The following is a 14,905-nucleotide window of genomic DNA, read 5'->3' on the forward strand; positions in this document are numbered from 1 at the left end:
GGAGTCCTTTTTCCCCAACCTCTCTCCGCTCCCCCATCTTGGTCCTTCGATTTCCCACGCCCCTCGTGTTGTAGGCGCCTGTTTTGCGGCTTGTGACTCTCTGAGGATAATGTTGATTATGCTTGGGCGTATCATAAAAGTGTAGTCACCCAATCTTGGATCCCCTTTCTGCCTGCCAGCCACCCCCAGCCATTGAGCAAAACAAATTATATTACAAAATGATTCCTCCTCCTGCTCTTGGCTGTCCCAGATTCCATCACTCCGGCGCTATTGCAGTATTAGGATGTGCCTTCTGACCTGGTTTAGTGGCTTCTTGCCTGGTTAACCTATTAGCTCAAATTTATTGCCTTTGGATGATAGGTTATAATAAGTGTTATAATATTCAAATTAAATATACTTGCCAATATTTCTTCTCTACAAATCGTAGCTTAAAGACAGGATATGTATCTTAAACTTTATACATTTATTTAAATTTTATATGTGGGCGTAATATTCCATTTAATTATATTATAGTAGTGCGCTATTTTTTTTATAATATTACCTACAGTTCGTTCGTTCATACATGATTACCAACGTCTGATACAATATGTTACACATACCACACTGGCATGTTTCAAAACAATTTATACGTTTGACATGAATCTCTTTTCAAATTTGAAAGTTAATTTGTAAAATTTGTCAATTTTTTTTTTGGTCATCATCTCGTTTTTAGGCATACGGGTTGATGACTTTATTGCACATTTTTCCTAAATTTTGAATCTCACTCTCGATGAGATCGCCGGGCTTAAGGAAGCGCGTTGGTCTCTGATAGGCTCCAGCTCCAGCTGGCGTTCCTGTGAGAATGACATCGCCAGGATACAAAGTGAGATAGTGAGACAGGCGATGAATCAGAAAGTCGACCTTGAAGATCATATCCCGCGTGTTCCCAGACTGCCGGATATCTCCGTTGACTAGGGTCCGGATCCAGAGGTTGTTGACGTCGGGCATGTGGCAGCGATGCAAGATAATGGGTCCAACCGGGAAGAAGGTGTCCATCGAGTGCCCGCCCAGAACGACGTTCCTCTCCTTGGCCACGATATCCTGGGCCACCATAAATCCGAAGACATGGTTGAGTGCCTCCTTGGGGGTTACCTCCCGACACTTTTTGCCCATGATCACTGCCAGGTGGCATCCGTAATCTATTCGTTTCATGGAACTGGGGGCCTTGATGGCGTCCAGAGCTCCGGTAATGGCATTGGAGAACTTGACGTGGAAGGTGGGCTCGCGGGGAATGGATATGTGCTGCTCATCGCAATTATCCACATAATTGCAATCGACGGCTATGATCTTGCTGGGACACTCGATTGGCGGAAGTAGTTGAAAGTCCACGGCCTCGACATCCTCGACCTTCATGTACTGAACACTATCCAGGAGGTTGTCCATGGCGTAGCGCTGCTGGATAAAGTCCTGCATGTTGGGAGAGGCGCAGGTGAGACTGGAGAGCTCGACCATCTTGCTGCCGTCATCGGAGACCATAGCCAGGCGCTTGAAGGTTTCGTTGGAGCGGCGATACTGCATAAACCGGCACTTGGGATCGTTCTTCCGTCGCTCCACCGTTGGAGTAGGGGCAGGTGTTGAGACTGGGTGGTGCAGGCGCTGTTGCTGGAAAAAGTTAAATCCCCTTCGTTCCATCCGAAAAGCCCACAAGCGACGACCATGATTCCGCAGAAGATTCAAATTGGTGATCATACTTTGTCTGTATCCGTGTCTTATGAGAGTTAGTTATATGAGTTAGGCGTTTTAGGAGTTAGGACTTATGCGAGTTAGGAGTAGATGTGGTTTCCGTTTTCGTTTCCGTTTCCGGAAATCCGTTTAATTTTGAATTAAGTAAGGATGTTGTGTAAAAGGTGGTGGATGCGTGGAAATGTGTTGGTTGGAAATTCCCCTGAATAGAGAAAGGGATTAATATTTTCATTTTTTTAATGTTTTTTTTGCGACTGTTCTACTTACATATAAAACCCCTACTAAACTGGAAGCTCCAATCATTTGGGTGACAAGGCATTACTGGATTTCCACGGCCTACTTGACAGGCTTCTATGGAACCATTAGAAAAGTAATAGTAAAGTTATTGGTTCATGCCATCAGATCCTGAAAGGACGAGGTCGTGACAATGCCCCACCTCCAAGTGCCATCATGAAAATAATATATTTTGGTCTTTGTTTTTCCGGGATTCGGGTGTGTGAGCTTATTATTTTTTTATTTACATAATGTATCCAACCAGGCTGGCTGCCTGCTTTTCCTTTGTGTGCAATTTACATAACACGCTAACAAATTTCCCTTTGTTGATCATCTTGGGGGCGTTCGGAGGCATACGAGGCATTGGGGGCACCGAGGGCGTGGCTTATATATGCTTTGTCTTATTTGTTTTTATGTGGCAAACATTTGGTGGCTTTTATGCGATACTGCGAGGAGGCGGTGAGGTTTGATTGGCCTGGTGTAGTTCCAGGGTGTTCGAGGATTTGCTTGATGGCAGGACCATAAAATTAGTTGTGCGGGTGGGGGAAGGGCGGAAAATATGTGTTTATTAATAGCTTAGGGGCATTTGGGGGGGCTTAGTGGCCACAGAGGCATGCCACTCAAAGCCAACCATCAAAATAGAACTTCTTGCCTCAATTTTTATCAGGAATCTCGATCGTTAAAACCAATGAAAGAAAATTTAAATAGAAGCCTGTACCGTGTTTGTGTGCCAGTCAGATTAGGATGAGGTAAGCGAAAAGAAAAACAGGATTAATCCTTTGTGCTGAAAATTGGATTAGGTCAGGATACTTCTGGCAGGGGTGGCTGCCATACGTTGCATTGAAATACCACCGTTGCAATTGCAACTGCTACTGGAAGTGAAAGTGGAATTGGGATTTCAGATTTTCAAGAGGATGCCGCCCGGATCTCGGTTCGGCAAATGTCCTGTATCGCTTACATGGCTACTTGACAAGGTCCTTGTTGGCCATGTTCGAGTGTGTGTTACTCTGTGGTTGTGTCTGTGCCAGTTTAATTATTTGCTAGGATAACATCAACATCAACCGAGTTGAGGTTTACAGCTGCCGGGGACAATGGATGGATGTCCTCTTTCCTTGATCCTTGTTTTCATTGCGTTTTGATTGGATTTTTCTATGGCCTGCTGCTGTTGCCTCAATTAAGCCACAAACTCAACCTACCCAGCGTGCCTCGGTCCCCACGCCCAATTCCTGCAGCTCGTCCTTGGCTTGTTTTGATATTTTATTGCTGTCGCAATGTTTGTTTATTTTTGACGCCGCCATCAAACTGCACTGCAACAGCACTACCACAGCCACCACCACCACCGCCCCTACCCTCCTCTTCCCTAACCTTACCCATCAAACCCCAGCACCACCCCATCGGGTTGGACCTTTTGTCTGGCTGTCAATATGTCAATTTGGTTGCCACTCTGGGCCGCTCCTTTCCAAGGATTCAATGCGAGAAATTAAGTTGGCATTGTAGCCGGCAGCTTTTGCGTTTCAGCCTCGATTTGATTCCATTTGATGTCCATTCGTTTGCCATTTCCTCCGCCTATATGTTTTCTATATTCCACTAATATTTTTTGTCCTTTTTCCCATTTTGTTCAGCCCATCGATGCTGTGGTGCGGTGGTTGTTCGCGGTTCCATTGAGGCAACATTATATTTTTATTAAATGCAATCAGCAATTTTCGTCCTTTTGTGTAGTTTTGATAGCCTTGATGTCTGCACAGCTTGATTAGAATTGTTCAGGCAATTAAATTCATATGTTTGATTTTCGATTCCTATTTTCCTATAATATCCGATAGGTTTTATATATTTTTTTATCCCATTGTATTCGGCTTACAGAGGTACAGTTTGTACTTTTTTCAAAATAGTATTCACGAACATATTGACATGCGACCACTTCGAAGACTATATCTTGGGCAATGTATACTCCATTCATGGGAGGGATACCTTAATCGATTAGTAGATCGATTATTTAGTAGATATAATGCCAGGGGAATCTCCTTCAAAAATTATGAAAATGCATGGAAGGCCATTATGAGCCACTGCGAAGGCAATATCTTGACCAATAATGATCTGATTCATGGGTGGGATACCTTAAACGATTTGTGGATCGATTCTCCGTAAATCTGCATCAAAATCTGGAGGAAAAATATTTTTTAGATTTTTTGTAAAAATTCCTGGGAGATCCCCTTCAAATATTATGAAAATGCATGGAGGGCCATTATGAGCCACTGCGAAGGCTATATCTTGGCCAATATTGATCTGATTCATTGGTGGGATACCTTAAACGATTTGTGGATCGATTCTCCGTAAATCTGCATCAAAATCTGGAGGAAAAATATTTTTTAGATTTTTTGTAAAAATTCCTGGGGGATCCCCTTCAAATATTATGAAAATGCATGGAGGGCCATTATGAGCCACTGCGAAGGCTATATCTTGGCCAATATTGATCTGATTCATGGGTGGGATACCTTAAACGATTTGTGGATCGATTCTCCGTAAATCTGCATCAAAATCTGGAGGAAAAATATTTTTTAGATTTTTTGTAAAAATTCCTGGGGGATCCCCTTCAAATAATATGAAAATGCATGGAGGGCCATTATGAGCCACTGCGAAGGCTATATCTTGGCCAATATTGATCTGATTCATGGGTGGGATACCTTAAACGATTTGTGAATCGATTCTCGGTAAATCTGCATCAAAATCTGGAGGAAAAATATTTTTTAGATTTTTTGTAAAAATTCCTGGGGGATCCCCTTCAAATATTATGAAAATGCATGGAGGGCCATTATGAGCCACTGCGAAGGCTATATCTTGGCCAATATTCATCTGATTCATAGGTGGGATACCTTAAACGATTTGTGGATCGATTCTCCGTAAATCTGCATCAAAATCTGGAGGAAAAATATTTTTTACATTTTTTGTAAAAATTCCTGGGGGATCCCCTTCAAATATTATGAAAATGCATGGAGGGCCATTATGAGCCACTGCGAAGGCTATTTCTTGCCCAACAATCATCCGATTCTTAAGCGGTATACCTTAGATGATTGTTAGTGAGAAACCTGTAAAAATTTCTCCAAACATTAATATTTTAGTCGTTCAGTGCTTCGTAACTTTATAAGTTCATCATAAGCCGTAAAATATGCAAATAAGATGAATTTAATTGTAAAGTGTTATACTTTTGGAGCCGCGAGCGAGTGGGTGAAGAAGTGGCGGGCTTTTTAAGCCGAAGGAAGTGCCAGCAGATTGGCGCGACTTAAACGGTGCCCCGTTCATAAATCCTTGGGCTCCGAAGAGTGGCAGCGTCCATGTGGTTCTGCGGCTTGAGAAGTGGAGCGAGGAGATTGCTGTGCAGCTCCGAGGGAAACTGGCCACAATTTCCGTTTTCCGGTTTCAGCAGCAGTAGATGCAGCATTGCCTGCAGCTCAGATTCACTTTTTGCGCGCCGTAAACAACTGAAACAACAACAAAAGCGACGCGAGGCAAGTCGAAACGAAACATTTTGCGGTTTCTGGGGTGCACTACCCCTCCAAGCTCCCCTTCTGTACTCCCCTCAATCTTTATACCCTTTCCAGAGCCGGCGAGTTACCACAACGCATGCATAAATTATTATTTCCTGGTCGCACTCGCCACTTGCTGCCAAATGTTGCAGCCACATTTCTTGTTGGTTTTGTTGTTCTGTTTTGCATGCAACATTTCAAGGAAGTTAAGTATATAGTGTTTGCCATACTACAAGGGTATAGTTGATCAAGATCTAAGTGGAAGATTATCTAGTTTCTGAAAAGTTTTTAGTTTTTTAGTTTCTGAAAAGGTGTCTTTTGATTATACTTCCACTTATAAGTAAGGCAACATTTTATACATTTATATTAAGGGTAATTCTAGATTCGATGTGAATCTTTCAGATACTTTATCTGTGTCGGTTTCATTCATCCTGCAAGCCAGTGTACGTCATTGCTTCGCCTGCGAATGACATTTGGAAGTGGTTTGGTTGTTCTTCTGCCCCCATGCCTCCACGTCTTTTTTTTTTTGTTGCTCCCCTTTTTTGCCTTTTAACGCTGCAAGGACCACGCCCACGCTGCCGAACCCTTGGGAGTGCAAAACAACAACAACAGCACCACCAACAATAAAGAAGCCAACATATTTGAACGCCTTTGTTTTGCATTTTTATTACACATACACAGTGGCACACAAACAAAAATTCGTTTTGCGGTTTTTATCACGCACAGACAGAGCCAAAAAGCTTCTGCCACAAGCTGCGGCAACCCCCCCTATATGCCCCATCACCTCACCTCACCCCACTGGCCTCTTGCAGCCAAACATTCGTTGAGCAAACTGCTTTAATTGGAGTCGATGGTGTTATTTATATAAATGTTTGCCATTTCTCTTCGTTCGCCCAGTTTGCATTTCATTTTTTTGGCAGTTTAAATTGTAGGCGTCATGTGATATATTGGCCATCGGTCCTTCGGTCGTTCAGTCCTCCAGTTCTCCAGTCCTTCAGTCCATTGGTCCTTTTTGCCTTGTGGGGCCTCTGGTCTGCTGACCTTGTTCTGCATGTAATTTTCCCTTTTTACTGCCTTTGTGTTTTTCGGCTGAAAGTGTTTTATGCGATGTTTAAAGTTGAAAATATTGCTGTCAGGACATTAAAGTGTGTTCAAGATGTGGTGACCCAAATGAGAAGGGCGATGCTCTTATCCCAAAGTGCCAGACTGCCACACATTTCAAGATAACGATGTTGGGACTTGTGGGGGCTGACAGCTCGAGCTGTAAAATTTGTATTATTTGTGGTAAAATGATTTCAACTCAACTTTTTACAAGACTCATTGATAATTGTTGAATGAAAGAATAATTGTAAAACAAAACATTACTTTGTTTAAGAAAGTTTTTGGGATGATAAGAGTGTTCTTGAGGGTTTTGGGGGTAGGTACTTGGGAGTACTTATATATCAGTTATACTTAAAGGCTTGTGTGTGGTTTAGTTTTAATTTAAATATTTCTGTGTTTGATAAGTCCTAAGAGTAAAATATGTATACTCTAGTTAGGATCAAAGAGAGTAGAGAAGTATTATTTTAATCTTAAAAACACTTCCTTCCTCCCATTCCTTGTCCTTACAATACCTTCTTTTTGGAATGCCTGCAATGACCTCCAAGAGTGCTTGGCCAATGTCAAGGGTACCTGGGGCAGACATGTTCCAGGGGCTCCCAAGCACATTAGCTCCTGGCTCCCTTCGCAGAGAAATGCTGAAGAAGCCAGCCATAAAACCGTGAAATCACATACAAAGTGCATTTAACGCCCCACATCAAAAAGAAAAAAAATAGAGACGCGAGCTGAGGAAGAAAACATTTTGGTTTTAATTAAAGAATAGGGAGAAAAAAAAACCGAAATGTATACCGAACATATTTTAATTTAATGTTTGCCGGAGGCCCAGTAAGTACTTCCGTTTACAACTAGACGTGTGACTTGCCACACACATGACACATGAGTGTGTGTGTGTGGAGGTCTCCAATGTCAATGCCACACAGCCGTGGCACCACCACCAACAACAACAGCCACAAATTCTCGACTCAATTTCAGAAAATGATTTAACGACTCCATTTGGGCATGAAATTGCAAGGAGCAGTACATGAACTTCCTCGATCCTTCCCTGTGTTAGGCTTATTTCCTGACGACTGTTTTAAATGGGGAGCTACAAAAAAATACAAATAAAATAAAGAGAATGTCCTGTGTCCTGGGTAGTGGGTCCTGGGTTCTAGGTCCTAGGACAAAAGCCATTCAGCGGCAACTTTATCACTAAGTGGTAAAATCTGTAGGATTTTTTAAGTGCTGCACATGGGGCAGGGGCGAAAAGGAAGCATATGCCATTGTCCTGTGACAACTCCTCGTTTTCAAGTTCGTGTTGTCTAGGGACGACCCGTTTTTTTTTCCTTTGTACCGCTTTGTATCCTGGCTTTGTTTCCATCCGTTTTCAAGGTGTGCTAAGGAGGCGTAAGCACCAAACAATCTTCATTTACTTTGCGTTTTTAATCACGGTTAAAGGATATGCCAGACAAACGCTCGTTATTATATAGACGAGCTGTCTGCATGTCCGTTTGTCTGTCCGTCCTGTCCTTCTGACAGGATGTCAACGCAAATTCAAGTGAAATGATGCACAAGGCAGTAGCAGTGGCAGCCAAAGGAAAAATGGATGAGGCACAAGAAAAGGATTGCTACCAGATGAATGCACTTCATTTGAAGTAGAAGATAAGGAGGGTAGGACTCATTGTTGGTCGCACTGACACTACCAGGATATCCCAGGGGCAGCGCCCAAGTCAGAGCCTTGAGGATTAGAAAGAGGGGTGTGTGCGGTAGTTGATTCTGCGCATCCATCATCGATGATCATGTTTTGGCATATTTGTGGCTTAAACTGAAAGGGTAGAATTTATAATCCCCTCCCAAGGAAGTTCACTTCTAAGGAAAGAAAAGGGGATAAAAGGATATGGTTTCTAAGGCGGATATGGCAAAAAGGGTGGTGCGAAAAATATGACACCTATAAGTTACTGGGAAGGATATGTCCTTTCTGTATGGCTACTGTCTTAAAGAACAACGTTTTTCTTTAAGTATTCCTTTAAAAAATGTATGAAATATATTAACATTAAGGAATATATAAAAGAAGCCAAGGTAAAACAAGTTAGTCATCTTATTTATCTAAGATCTCCAACGTCAAACCACCCATATTTCAGAAAGCCAGAGATCGATCATCTTTCTCCTTATATTTTAAACAAGACATCAAAATAACGTTTTGAATTTTTAGATAAATCACCTTAGATAGTACATTCAAGCCTGGATCCCTTGGGTTCTTTGATATTGATCGTTCAGGCGAAAAAAAGGAGATGAAAAGGATTAAGGGGCTTAGGGGTGTGTGCCCCTATATGCATGATCCTGGGATGTTTTGTCAGATCTGCTGACTGTCAAAGCCAGTCAAAGGTTAGACCAACCGAGAACAATGCCTTAAACAGTGTGTTCTGTGGAAAACCACAAAATAGCGGTACTGGGACACTTTCCGACATCCAGCTGTGTTTTCCACGACGCGGCGGCGTTGATGAAGTTGTTCGCTTCTGCCTCCAAAGAACTTTTTGAAGAAGCCGCCGTGTTGCAGAGTCATTAATTTCGAGCTGAAAGGAGAGAACTTTCAACAAGTTGACCGTCAGGGTCGTCAGGCCTTACATACGGCTTTCGGGTGCCACCAAACATTCCCATAGAATCAGCCCACCACACATTTCTATCTAATTAAAACAGGTGTTTTAATTATTGCAGCAATTTAATTTTCCTTCAGCTTGTACGACCGTGTTTGTATTTCCTTTGGCTCATAAATGCTCTGGCCTGGGCTGGTCTGGCCTGGCCACTTGGCACATTTTACGAGCCGTGCGAGTCGGCCTCGAAGTCGGCGGGGCCCATTAAAAACTGTTGCACTTTCCTCACCCAAGTTGCTCATTAGAGGCAGCGCCCCAGCCTTGCCTCTCCGTGCTCCAGATATGATTAATTTTGTTTTCTGTTTATTAGACTCGTAAAATGGCAAAAAGCAACCCCGGGCCCAACGCATTTTATTACTTTGTTTAACTGTTTTTTATGGCAATTAAATGAATGAACATTTTTTTCTTCATCCATTTCCTATTGTGTTAATTAGAAGACGAACTGCTTTCGAAATAGGTCTTTGATTCAAAAAGGAACATACAGGGATTCGTTGTTAGAATTTTCAATAATCGAGGAATGTGTATTGCATCCTCCCCTTTAACCCTTTTTCTGATAATTACATTCCATTTATTCATCTTTCCTGTTGACATAACAATAGCAGTTTGAACTTCTTTAATTTCCCAACCCGACCATTATTATTGGAATGGAAAATAAACTTTGTTGCCGAGATGAAAATTCCACACGTAATTACATTGTCAAGGGGGAGTGAGCCGAAGTTCAATCATTTGTTATTTTTCCCGGTCCTAATCAATTTTTGAAAACACTTTTCCGTTGCATTTCATACTTAATCAGGTAATAATAACATAAATTAAATAAACAACGGATAGCGGATGGCGGATGGTTGGCGGGAGAACTTAATATTTTCTCAAAAAAGATGAAATGGGGATTCGATAACGATGACGAGGTTGATGTCGAGGTGTGTTAAATTTCACGCGTTACATTTAAGGCATCCCAACAAGTCCAAGAATAACAAAAAAAAAATACCAGCTGCTGGCCGGCTTAGCCCGCACCCAGACCCGATCCAAGATATCCAGAATATTGCAAGTTCATTATACAAACACCAATCAAACATCGATGGGTGGAGATAGAAGAGGGATGGAGGGGTGCCCCTAGAGGGGCCCAGGAGGAGTTCGAGGTGCTGCAGGTATGAAAATCCAATTAAAGCCGTCAGGCAAATCGGGCCGCAACAGTTGTTGAAGGAAAACTGCAACCTCACCGCACACACTTCTTACTCAATTAGAACAGAAAATTCAAAGGAAATGTGTGTGTGCTGTGTTGTGTTGTGCTATGTGTGTGTCTGCCAACCAAAATAAATAAGGAACCAAGGTAGGCAGGTCCATCCGCCATCCGCCAGCCACGATTCTCTGGCCATAATTCCAGCCCCAGCTCCTGCTCCAGCTCCGACTCTGACTCCGAATCTGACTCTGTGGCCGAGAACTCCTGCCATGTCGATTTTCCTCCTAAAGGCTTGAGTTGATTTTCAAGTGGCCCGGCAACTGTGGCACTTCAGAATGTTGTTGTTTCTTCCCCTGCTTTTGGCATTCTTCACCTGTCAAGGTGAGGCAGTGTGGTAGTACGTAGTGAGTCGACGGAGTCGGACTCGGTCTGGGGCTGTCTCGGGAAGAAGTCGGGAAGTGCAATAAGAACGTCTAAAACCTCACACTTCAAAACTTTAGCCGAAACATCAAAGTTGACGTACACAATGGCCATTGATGTGATACAACTCGAGTGCAAAGAAAACAAAACACGAAACCCTAGTAGTAGTCTTCTTGGACTTGTGCCCGGTCACTTGAGACTGGGCAGGGGGCAGCCACATCCACATCTCATCCAAGAACAAGAAGTGGGAGCCGGGTACTCTCAGTTACTTGCACACACATCTCCGGAATCGGAATCGGACTGGCAGATGGAGATGGAGACGGAGTAGGAGTAACAGGAGGAGGCAGTCCATCCTAGTCCTCGTCGTTGTTGTCGTCGTTGGCGGTTGGCTTCAATGTTGTGTCGTCAGCCTCAACAAGCGTAAAATATTCTCAGAAATGCAACTTTAGCTTCAGCTTCAGCAACAGCCTTTTGGCAAAATTTAGATGGATGCAGGAGCGTTGCTGGGTTTTGCGCCCAAAACAGGCCCTCAAAAACAGAGTATAAGATTAAGTAACTATTATGCATTAAACATTATCTACAGATTGTTTTGTATAACCTCTCTTTTGGCCCTTTTAAACCTTCGTGGCTTAATTTAGAAAATTCTGGGAACTCGCCTGTAGTGGTCCTCCCTTTCTCTAATTTTGGGTTGTCGGCGGTTCGTGGCCTCCCAGAATTGTCGACCCCATTCCCACATTAACCGCTACCGTTTCATTACCGAAAATCTTCTCTTCGGCTGCATTAGAACAACAATCGATGGACGACAACAGCAAAGTCGACAACATGGCCAGCGACAGCACGATGTCTCCTCCAGACCTCCTTCCTCGTCCTCAAAGCCCCCTCGACTGTCCGGGGCCTACTGCCATCTCTCCTTCTGTATCTGAGCACTTAACATTTTCGGCTTTGGTTGCATGTTTCGTCGTGTGCTGAATGTTGCATAAATAAAGCGCAGATCACACGCAAACAAAGCAGCAGCAGCAACAGCAGCAGCAACAGAAACTACAGTGCAACAGCAATACAGTAGAACCACCACAACGGGCAGTGACACGGACACCGACACGGACACGGACAACATCAAAGTGTTGACTTGACATTTTGAACGACATTTTAACCTGTTTAGTAGAGGCGTCCGAACCGAGTCCAAGTCCATAGTCCATAGCCATAGCCATAGCCTCTTAGCCGAAAGCTAAGCCAAACCGAACCGAACCAAACCAAACAAGCGTGGCCAAAGCCAAGTCAGCGTGCCGTGCCAGTTGGTCGCATCATAGCCGAAACTTGGAAAGAGAGATGGGTCACGGGGTGGTGTTCCACGGGGTAATGTGGGATTAGAGGGTCTTTAGAGGCGGTGGTGGTGGAGGGGGAGCTGGCAATGGGCAATGGGGGTCCAAATGAGACCAGCGAAGCAAACAACATGCCATGCTGCAATCCGACTGACTGCACGCTGTTTGTCAATGCCCTTTCCCTCCACCAAGCGACCAAAATCACACAAACTCCAACGAAATTACACTATTTCATATTTTAGCATGGTGGACCCTCACTTTTAGGAAGATCCCTCAAAAAATGGTAGAGCTGCAAATGGTTATTTCATCGGTTATCCAACAAATCATTTAACTTTTTCAAACACCACATTGTTCCCACTCGAAGAATATTAAAAATTGAAGTAAAAATTATTTCAGTTTTAGTTCCAATTTGAACACTTTATTTATTAGGGTATTCCCCGTCCAATAAAGCAAGTTTTTGGACATTTCTCTTACCTTGTTCTCGCTGATGTTGTTGCTTTACGGCAACTACGGCTGTGGCTTCTGCCGGTACGAACATTCCGGCTATGATGACGCCGATTCGTTTTGGGCCATGTTGTTGACTCGCCTGGCTGGCTGGCTAGCTCGGTTGGGCCGTTGGTGGGATGGTTTCTGGTTGGCGAGCTGGTTTCTCGACTGGGTCGTTGGGCTTTTTGAGCTGCTGCTGTTAATTTTCCTAAAATCAAAGCTCTCAGAGTGCACAGGAAATGTAAACCGTTTTGTGGTAATTCCAAAAACACGACGACAAACCGAAAACTGGAACGCTTTTCGTGAAATTGCATTTTAGCCCAGAGAACTCCGAACTCCAAGCCCATGGCCCCAGTGTGTTGGCCAATGGCTTACAAAGTACGGCGTTTAATGGCCGGCTTTATGTGTTCATCTGCTTAAGTCAAATTAAAATATTAAAATTTATGAACGTCCCGGACGGCTAAAGAATTTATCTGGGCAAATGTTTGCCCGGACTTGATTATACCCCTAAAAATACAGAAAAAAATGGACAAAAAAGAGTAAATCTTGCAACGTGCATCTCTGTGGCAAGGAAGGAGGAGTGCAACCTGCTTAAAACGAAACTTGGACCTGGTCTCTCCCGCGTCTGATGTGGCGCAGATGATAAATAATCCACGCAAAGCCGGCCGTCCGCCCCACCCGCTCCGCCATCCCGCTACCCCACCTGTTCCCCACCTGCTTACCTGCCCCTTTGCTCATCCGGCAGGTGCAAATCGCATGTGACAGCCAGACACTTAACTTTTGCGCTCTCCGAGTGCTCGAGTGCTGCTCCTGCTGTTGCAACTTCAACTTCTGCTGCTGTTCCTGCTGTTGCTGCTGCTGCTGCTGCTAGGGTTCTGGCCTGGCCTAATGCAAACACGTAAAGCCAAGCTGACCAGGTCGAATCCACCGGCGCGCCGGTCGAATCTGTTCTGGCTGGGCTCTGGACTCTGGGCTCTGGGCCTGGTCTGAAGCCTTCGCTCAGTCCGGTCATTTTTTATCGCATGTTAATCACAACCTTGTGGAACTTTGTTTACCTTCCCTGCTGCCCAGGTGCCTGCTCTTGTCCTGGCCTTTTGCAAAAGCCCTTTTTGTGTAGAATTCTTTTTTGTGTACTTATGGTTACTCTATTGGAAACTGGGTATTATGTAAGTTAATGCTTTATGAGGTTTATGTAAGTTATTTTGGTTTTTTTTTAAAAAGTAACTGCACGTTTTTAAGAAGTAGAAAAATTAAATCCTAAAATTGAACTTAAAATAACATATATGAATATGTCTCTTAAAGAACTGTTTTTTTTAAATTGAAATTATTATTTAAAAAAATAAATTTAAGGCTTTATGATTCATTACTTATGAATATTATAAACATAAGTAGTAATTATTATAATAAAATTATTATATCTGAAAACAAAATTTTTTGCTTTCTCGAAAAACTGTTTTTGAAAAAGTTTGAGTGTCTCGAAACTCTAAGAATTTTATTTATTTACACTTTCTCACAATATTTATTATTCTCTTAAATGCTTTTAGTAAATATTCTTTAAACCAACTTCCATACGAGATCCCTTACATGTGTTACATCATCCCCTGCCATCACTAAGATAGGGTATTCCATGGCTCAACTAGGCATGCTTAATCCCGTGTTTGTTTTCCTTATTTTTTACCTTGTGTGTTGTACGAGTATGCATATTTCCAGATGCTTGGCAATGCTTCTCATAGACTTGAGCTTGCTCTAAGTGAATGCAATTAAAATTGACGTTAATCTGCTGGAATTCTGATGTTTTGTCATGTTTGCGCGCTAAAGATGTTATTTTGTTTTGACATGCTCTTGGCCAAGCCAAGCCAGGCCCGACTAGACCCAGGCCAGTCCAGGCCATTCCAGGCTCTTCTTCTAGACTTGTTTGCTTCGTTTCGTTTTGGACAGGATGGAAAAACATGCAACAAAGTCCACAAAGGCAACAAGGAGTCGTCGTCGAGAGCTCTGGGTAGTCGTGTACATGTAGATCAATCTATCTAACTAACGCGCTTGGTGTTTGCTGCCTGACTGCAGCCCGACTGCCTGAATCTCTGGCCCAGAAGTCTCCGGCCATGGCTTGTTATTTAAATTGTTATATTATTTGTGGCTGGCTGAGCTTGGGAACCTGGCTTGGCTCTGTTTCTGTTTCTGGCTTTGGCTTGTTATAGCTTAACTTTAATCGAATTCGTCTGGCGTCGGTCGGTGTTTGTGTTGGCCATCTTCTTAGCCCTC

At 43.2% G+C, this 14,905-nt stretch overlaps 1 protein-coding gene across 1 annotated transcript; it reads right to left on the reverse strand.

Moving 5' to 3' along the window:
* Positions 1-444: 444 nt before the first annotated feature.
* Positions 445-2,069, reverse strand: LOC6493287 (fumarylacetoacetate hydrolase domain-containing protein 2). The gene is made up of 2 exons (XM_001957412.4): positions 1,990-2,069; positions 445-1,924 (listed from the first exon to the last, which is right to left on the reverse strand). Exon 2 carries the CDS (start codon positions 1,726-1,728, stop codon positions 709-711), a length of 1,020 nt encoding a protein of 339 aa, XP_001957448.2. The 5' UTR covers positions 1,729-1,924; positions 1,990-2,069; the 3' UTR covers positions 445-708.
* Positions 2,070-14,905: the final 12,836 nt, after the last annotated feature.

This window comes from Drosophila ananassae, chromosome 2R (genome assembly GCF_017639315.1).
Source record: "Drosophila ananassae strain 14024-0371.13 chromosome 2R, ASM1763931v2, whole genome shotgun sequence".
Lineage (NCBI taxonomy): Eukaryota > Metazoa > Arthropoda > Insecta > Diptera > Drosophilidae > Drosophila > Drosophila ananassae.

Excerpts from the sequence above, each read along its gene's own strand:
- LOC6493287 (XM_001957412.4), bottom strand. The coding sequence starts at position 1,728 with ATGATCACCAATTTGAATCTTCTGCGGAATCATGGTCGTCGCTTGTGG.